General features: G+C 32.5%; 1 protein-coding gene across 1 annotated transcript in view; it reads left to right on the top strand.

Annotated features, from left to right (window-relative positions):
* Positions 1-4,079, top strand: part of ASB17 (ankyrin repeat and SOCS box containing 17) — a 9,968-nt gene extending 5,889 nt beyond the window's left edge. Inside the window, exons 2-3 of the mRNA XM_004679132.1 lie at positions 1,668-1,947; positions 3,796-4,079. Coding sequence (XP_004679189.1) covers positions 1,668-1,947; positions 3,796-4,002 — 487 coding nt within the window. The 3' untranslated portion in view covers positions 4,003-4,079. The remainder of the gene's footprint in view (positions 1-1,667; positions 1,948-3,795) is intronic.
* Positions 4,080-8,719: the final 4,640 nt, after the last annotated feature.

Here is an 8,719-nt window from a genome sequence, read left to right as displayed (position 1 = left end):
TCTGCCACACCATGTGGATCAGCTCCCTGGCCAGGATCCAACTTGTGCTGCTGTGGCTTTGGAGTGCTTCACAGTGTGGTGCTTTAACCTGTTGGCCATCAAGGAGAGCCCTCATCACTGCACATGTTTTACTCCATCCACTATAAACAATCAAATGCTACATTAGCTAAAGAATAAAGGAGAAAACAAATACTCAAATGCATGAATAAGCTGACTTACTCAGTATCACAGTCAGAAGGAAAAGACCCTTGAACTGAGAACCCATCAACCTATATCATTTATAGTATCATACCATGTTATCTACCATGTTCATTAAGTATATAGAATCTTCAAGGTCTTGTTCTGAATAAAACTTTCTTGGTTCTGCATAGTTGAGCAAAGTCAATGTTTACAATTTGTACATTGGTCTGCAGAATATAGTAGTATTTTATTAGACCAATCAAGAGAATCCCAGAGACAAGAATAACTGTCAAAGAATCCCAGAGACAAGAATAACTGTCAAAGAATCCCAGAGACAAGAATAACTGTCAAAATTTCCCATTCTCTAGTTCTATAAGCCCAGTGAAAGCATCATAATATAAAATGCCCTATGGCTGGTCCTACTATGTCTATTGCTATAGCAAATATAAATGTTAGTTAAATGAAACAACTGCAAAGACTACATAAAGTTAGAAAAATAAAATCTTCATTTTTGTCACGAGAGGAGAATTTCAAGTCCAGCCAAAAAGTAGCACCCTAAAAAAGACAAGATTTCAGAAAGCTCCCCAAATTTCGCTGAAGAGAACAAAATTCTATCTTTCAGAGAACTGATATGGCTGTCATGATAATCTACATTGCTTGAATATGCAAATACCAATTCTAATTTTATTAAAATTAAAAATTGAATTTAAGTAGTTGTATTTATTCCTTTATCTAAGACAATTCAAGCTTATATATGATATACAGTCAAGAAAAAAATGATTGCATAATTCTCTATTAGTAAAGTAAAATATAAAAATCTTTTCCCCTTTTCCATAGAAGATTTTCCAGAATTATCTCAATTTTAAATCAGTGGTTCTAATGTTTAAAACAGTGGTTCTGGCCCTCCCTGGTGGCGCAGCAGGTTAAAGCACAGCACTAAGAAGCTAAAGCCACTTCCACATGAGTTTGATTCCTGCCTGCCCCGGAGGTGACCACATGGCGTGGCAGACCTCTCCTGACCTGCCCGCTGCTCCCCTCAGCAGCTTGCTTCATCGATCTGCCTGTTCTGCTGCCCACTCTGTCTCTGGTGAAGCCTCTCGCTGCCCCTGAGCCTCTGGCCTGTACCCCAGTTCTGCAGGCACAAATAAATAAATATCTTTAAAACAAAAAAACAGTGGTTTTAACTATGGATTTCTCCAGTGAGAAACAGTATTTCTACTACTAGAAGTAAACATGTTTGGGACACTGTAAATCTATTTGTATTTGTTTTTATAAGTGTAAAAGAGGGTTAAACTGTGTAGTTACTGTGTACACTGTGTAAATTTAGCTTGTTTTACATTCATAGAGTGAGAAACGTTAAAGGTAAAGTTATATTAAAGGTGAGGACACTTAACAATCAAGATAATATTATTATTACTATGAAGACAATATGTTTACCACAGTTCTTAATTCTATAACCATGAGGTTTTTGTATGCTTATTTCACAGAACTTTCACACCAGTATATTGTCCAAGTCCACTAAGCGGCATCACACCTCTACTTTATGTAGCTCAGACAAGACAATCCAGCATCTTAAAAATACTTCTACAATATGGAATCTTAGAAAGAGAAAAGAAACCTATCAACATTGTGCTAACAATATTACTCTACCCTTCAAGAGTGAGAATAATGGTTGATCATGAATTGGTAGACATCCAGGAAGATGCCAAAACTTGTTTAGTGCTATGTTCCAGAGTACTTTCTGTAATTTCAATCAGAGATATAGAGGTAAGAAAAATATTATTGCATGGTTTGGGGCTTAAATATTGGACAATTTTTAGAAAAAATATGAGGTAAGAACAGTTCTTTGAGTAAAGGCAAAATAAAATCTTAATCTCAAATATTAGTCCTTTCATATTTTCATGTGTTCTAAATATGAAAGAATTTTAATTTAAATATGTAGTTTATTTTAGTAGTTACTAAGGAAATGCATTATAGTCAAATTACCTGTATTTATTGTACTAGACATTAAAATGTTAACACTTTCTCAATAGAATTATTTGAGTTACAATTCTTTCCAAAAATAAAAGTCACATACCAAGAAATAGATTTTTTTCTGTTCAAATTTCTAAACAATTTTAAGTTTAAAAATATACAGGCTTAATACTAGTTAACTGAAAATTTCTATCCCTCCCAAATACAGAGGATTTCTTTATAAGCTTTTTGTAATAAACCAAGAACAAACATAAAAGATCAACCATATGGAGGTTATATGCATCCATGCAAAACTGAACGGCAAGTCTCAGCATCAAATTATGTCTATTACTAGCAAGAAATAATATGATATAAAGGGAAGAAGTTTCCCTATAAACTAGTCAAATTACCAAGGAATCTAGCAATTCCCCTTATATTTAAATGTATGACTTCAGAAATAAATTCCCAGGAGATACAACACCTATAAACCGACCATACCTGGACAACTGTAAAGAAAGTAAATCAACCAAATTGTTTGATAACCATTTTTTAAAACAAACAAAAAAAAATTGCATCTTCAGCACAATTATTATAGTATATATTAATACCATGTCCATGAATTCTTGAGCTACAATCACAACAAAAGTGTACCAGGATTGAAGCACTCAAAATCATCTAAATGGCAAGGAATTTAAGCTAGGTCCCTACTAACTGAAGTTTAATAAGCAAAAGTATCATTAAGTAAGGTCAAAGGTGACTTAAAAATTTCAAATGTCCCTTCTTTGCATTCCACACTGCCCAGTAGTTTCCACACTCTTAGCACATATATTTTACTGTAGATATATATTTAATTTCTTTACACATGAATAATGGTTCTGTGAGTACAAGATAGTCTATTAGACAGACCCTAGAAATTAACCCCAGACCAAACTCAGTGTTAAGTATATACTAAAAACCCTTTTAGTAGCTTCTTACTGAATAAATAATGAAAAAATATTTATCTTTAAGCATAATGTAGTCTGCAGAATATAGATTTTTCTACAGAATGGAGAAATATCTCTGTAAAACATCAAAGTCTTTTACTCCTTAATAACCTAATAATATTTGTTTTCTAGATTTAAATCTTTAATAAAAGGAAACCATAAGTAAAACTAAAAGTTTTTCATGTGGACTGGTTTCCTATCATACCTTCTTGTACTCAGCAGTATGCTATTTTGCTCTACAATGGCTGAGTCTGCTCAGAAACCATTGGGATTTATGTTGTCTGTATACAATCCCTGACCAATTGAATCAGAATTTTGGGGGCATTATATTTTCTTTAAAGTCCCCTAGAAAACTCTAGTGTGCAGTAATTTCTATAGCACTACTCTAAAAGGAGAAGCTGATAAAACATAATTTCAGCTGATTTGTCTGACATCAAAAACATATATTCATAAGTGTAAAAACATATTTTGTGCCCTTAGACATACTGTTTGAACTTCATCATTTTAAAAATAAACTGAAATAAAAATACTTAGCTCTGTGAAATGTTTTGGAAGAATATTACAAGGGTTACATAAATTAAAGAAATGTTTTTTCTGAATTCAAAATAAAGAAATATTAATAATTTGGACTAATCCAATGATAAATATTACAAAATTAAAATGTTTTCCTTTTCTTCAGATGCAGCTAAGTTTAGGAAGACGTCCAATTATTTCAAATTGGTTGGATTATATTCCTTCAACAAGATACAAAGACCCATGTGAACTCTTACATCTTTGCAGAATAACCATCAGGGCTCAATTACTGGCGAACAATATGCTCCCAAATGGAATATTTTCACTTCTTATTCCTGTTCGTCTACAGAACTACTTGAATTTAGAAAACTAATACACATCTTTTCCCTGATTTCTTTAAGGATACTTACCATTGTATGCCTTAGAAGTTAATAAAGTATTAACTTCATGAAAATTTTATTGCATTGAATAATCCATTAGAAAATATATTTCACATACATCATAAATGAATCATTTTAATCAACATCGGGCTCTATTCATTACCATTCTATAAGATGGAATAAATCACACCATTTAAAAGTTTTTAGATTTATCCTTTTATCTGTTCTTAAGACTTTTGGCCACAGAACATACTTGTTACTTGCAGAAATTTTGGTCACATTAGTGTTAAACACTATTTTATATTGTGTATTCATATTTACAAATACTTAACTGAGTTCTGCAAATCAAACATTGTGCTTGGCAATAGGGAATAATCAAGGAAATTAAGATGTGTTCCTTTCCTCCAGAATTATTTGTAATTCTGTAGTCACCTGGTCACAAATAATACAAAGTGAAGAATTAGTCTACTAATGGTAGGAGACAAGAGTAAGATGACATGAATACATTAAATTTAGGAATAACTAGCCTTATGTAACAATAAGAAATTTTGGTATGCAGCACCTCTAAATACTAATCAGGTAGTTGTTTTTTTTGTAATTCAGATAAAGTGACATATAGCATTATATTAGTTTCAGGTGTACAACATGATTATATATACATATATGTATACATGTACATGTATATATATAACAAAGTTATCACTAACGTTAGCATCCATTATCACACAAAAGTTAAGATCTACTCTCTTAGCAATATGTTATTAATATGTAATTAATGTTATAATAACCACACATGTTAATATGTTATTAACCACAATGTATATTACATTCCAGGACTTATTTATTGTATAAATGGTAGTTTATGCCTTTGATCACCTTAACCTATTTTGCCTATCCCCAAATTATATGAACTTTGATAGAAAGAACCAATCTTGATTCAACATTACATCAAAATAAAAATATTATCCACTAAATCATAATGTAAAGAATAATATACTTGCTCTTTGTTTACAAAGAGATGTTATCACTAAAAAAATAAAATTTATTTTGCAACATATTTTACGCTCTTTTCATTTTGTGTATCTAGGGTGTGAGGTCATAGTGTTGCAATATAGAGATGAGAAATGGGAGACAATTCTCCATACATCTCTCATGTTTCTGAACATCTTTTTTAACTGGCAGTCTTATTCTTGCCTACTTTTTAAAAAAACAGTTGTATAGTGAGCAACTTCGGAAGGCAGAGATAGTGTCACCCTTTAAGTAGAGGGAGAATTTCTCAATGTCTAGTATATAAAGGTAATGCTTTCCTCCAGAAAAAAGTCAATAGCTTTGCTTTGTTCATCATGAAAGACTGGAATTTCACAAGCTTGAGGTTCCTTACTTGTAACACAAATCTGCTATATATACATCTACATGAATCACTCCATGTCCTAGGCATGTGGTACATCAAACCACCACTAACATGAAGCTCATGCTGCATGCTGTGTGATTAGTGATAAAGTCCCTTTTTCCTGATCCAGCAGTCTTTTGTCTTCTGATAGTAAAGATGAAATTATAGTAAACTAACCTGCTAGTTTGGAAGTAGGGTAAAAATCTCAGAACCTTCACGTTTCTTGATAAAGAGAGACACTTTTATTTCTGAAGTACTAATGAGATTATAGGAATGAATAACAGAAATGCTGAGTTACACATTTAAACTAGATTCAATTATAATTAAGCATAATTTAAGCTCATAAGTACATAGGAAGTTCAAACTACATAAATACAACATTTGGATTTTTCATTTACTAGAAACATATGATAGTTATATAGTCTAATTGAAAATGTGTTCAAGTAAAAATAAATTTTATTTCTTGTGTACGTTTTGTGGTTTCAGGTCTTACATCTAAGTTTTTAATCCTTTTTTGAATTAGTTTTGTAAATGGTGTGACAGTAGTCTATTTTCATTCTTTTGCAGTTTTCCCAACACCATTTGTTAAAAAGACTTCGGTATCCATTTTATGCTCTTGACTCCATTGTCATAAATCAACTGTCCATATATGTGTAGGTTTATTTCTGGACTCAGTTCTACCCCATAATCTGGGTGTCTGTTTTTACTCTAAGACCATTCTGACTTGATTACCAAGACTATGTACTATAATTTAAAGTTGAAGAGTGTTATAGCTCCATTTTTCATTTTTCTCAAGATTGCTTTGGCTATTCAGGGTGATTCCGAACAAATTTTAGTAATGTTGTTCCATTTCTTTGAAGAACGTCCTTGGAGTCTTGAATGGGATTACACGGCTTTTCATTGTACTTTGGGTAAGCTGGTCATTTTAACAATGTTAATTCTTCTAACCCAAGTGCACAAACTATTTCTCCATAACTTTTTATCTTCCATGTCATTAATAATGTCTTATAGATTTAACCCCCCTGTATTAAATTTATTCTTAGGTATTTTTATGCAATTATAAATAGAACTGTATGCCTTGATTTGTTTCTCTTCTCATTTATTGTAATGAAGAAACATTAACAGATTTTTGTAGATTGATATTTTTTAGCCTGCTTACTAATTGTTTTTAACAGCTTTGGGAGTCTTTAGGGTTTTCAATGCTTATTATCATGTCATCTGCAAATAATGATAGTTCTACTACTTTTTCACAATTTGGATTCCTTTTGTTCCTTAGTCTTGCCTAATTGCTCTGGTTAGGACTTTCAATACAATATTGAATAATAGTGTTGAACGCTGTCCTTACATTGTACCTGATTTTGAAGGAAAAGCTTTCAATTTTTCATCATTTGAGTATGGTATTAGCTATGAGTTTGTCATATATGACTTTATTTTGTTGAGGTATGTTCCTTATATCCCCATTTTATTAATTTTTTTAACATTTTGCAAGTTCGGAATTATTATTAAAAAAGAAAAAAAACAGACAACTGAATAGATGCAAAAGAGCAGAGAGCTGCTGCTGCTGCTTTGCAAAGAGAAACGGTTTGTGAAAAGAAACACCTGCACAGTCACAGGCAGGGAAGAGAATTGTTTATTGAGTTTTATCACAAAAAGTTACTGAATCCTATCAAGTGCTTTCTCTGCATCGAATGGCACATTCATATAATTTTTATTTGCTTATGTCGAACCACCCTTGCACCCCTGGAATATATCTCAATTGGTCATTATGTATGATTCTGGTAGTGTACTAGTTATTTTCCATATGGCTGTCTATATGTTCAATTTGCTAAGATTTTACTGAAATTTTTACATATTTGTTCATCTAGAATTTTGGTCTACAGTTTCCTATTTTGTGATTTTTTTGTCTGCTACTGGAATCAGAGTTATCACTGACCTCATAAAATGCTTGGAAATATTCCTTCTTCATGAAATGTTTTGGAATAGCTTGAGGAGGAAAGGTAGAAAGCCTTCTTTGAAGGTTTGAGCTAACTCACTAGTGAAGATATCTAATTCTGTGCTTTGGTTTTTGAGTGGCTTTGATTATAGTTTCAACTCCCTTGCTTGTGATTATTCTGTTCAGGTTTTTCTATTCCTTTCTGATTCAATCTTGGAAGCTTGTATAATCCTAGGATTTGTCCTAACTCTTTTTTGGAGGGAAATTTAAAATCATAACACTTCTTTACTAAAAAACTGAATGAGTCACTAAATGTACTTACTCAGTCACTAATTCTCTTTAATATCATTTAAAATGAATGTCCCCTCTCCATTCTCTTCTCTCACCAACCCTCACAAATACATCTGTTTTATTCTCACTGTTTCTACCTTTAAATATAAAACCCTCTACTGAAAGAATTTCTTAAAACTATCTGGTCTCTTTGACTCCACTTTCAACCACCCATCCCCCAAATATTTATTCTACTACCTCACTGATCTTACTAAAGTAGTAAGATCATGTTAAACCTCTTTTTCAATCCACCACCATGTGTCTCCTACACTTCAACAACAAACCAGTCTTAAAACTCTTCAATGCTCTACAGAGATACTGATATAAAACACCAAGTTTCATCTCTTTCTCACCCTCTCATGCATTCTATCTCCCAGCTAAAGTGTCTTTCACATCTTCACTTTTACATATGCTCATCCTTCTATATAATTGTTTTTCTTTTCCTGCATATCTAACAACACTTTATTATCTTTTTTTGTGGCTCTTCATATCATGTTCCTCTATTATTGGACTAATCAAATTCAACCATGGTACATGTGGGTTTTCCTTTTTACCATACCTGAAAGGTCTACTTTAAGAGCACACATCTTGTGTACTCCTTGCACCTGCATATTGCCTATTCTATAGCAGATATTATTGAATTAGAGGTGTTCTTTTGTAAATTCTTAAGAATTAGGCATGCCCTAAAATTTTTGCATAAAGGGAGCTATTTTAAAATATACTACTAAATATGACTAAAATTTAGCTTTAAAATAATTTAGAGAAAGGGCCCTCCTTGGTGACACAAGGAGTTAAAGCACAGCACTATGAAGCTATCCACAGCTACTGCAGCATGAGTTCAATACCTGGCCAGGGAGGTGACCCACATGGCACAGCAGGGCTCTCTTGCCCCTCCCACTGTCCCCTCAGCAGTGTATTTCAGTCAATCCACCTGTTCTGTTTCACACTCTGTCTCTGGAATCCTCTCACCTCCCACACCTCTGGCTTGGACCTCAGTTCTTATATATTAAATCTTTAATAAAAATAAAAGGTAATTTAGGAAAAAGGAAAAAAATCA

Source organism: Condylura cristata, unplaced genomic scaffold (assembly GCF_000260355.1).
Source record: "Condylura cristata isolate star-nosed mole 26May11 unplaced genomic scaffold, ConCri1.0 scaffold00008, whole genome shotgun sequence".
NCBI classification, from domain to species: Eukaryota; Metazoa; Chordata; class Mammalia; order Eulipotyphla; family Talpidae; genus Condylura; species Condylura cristata.
Note: the sequence above shows the minus strand (reverse complement) of the source record. Positions and strands in the feature narration are given on the sequence as shown.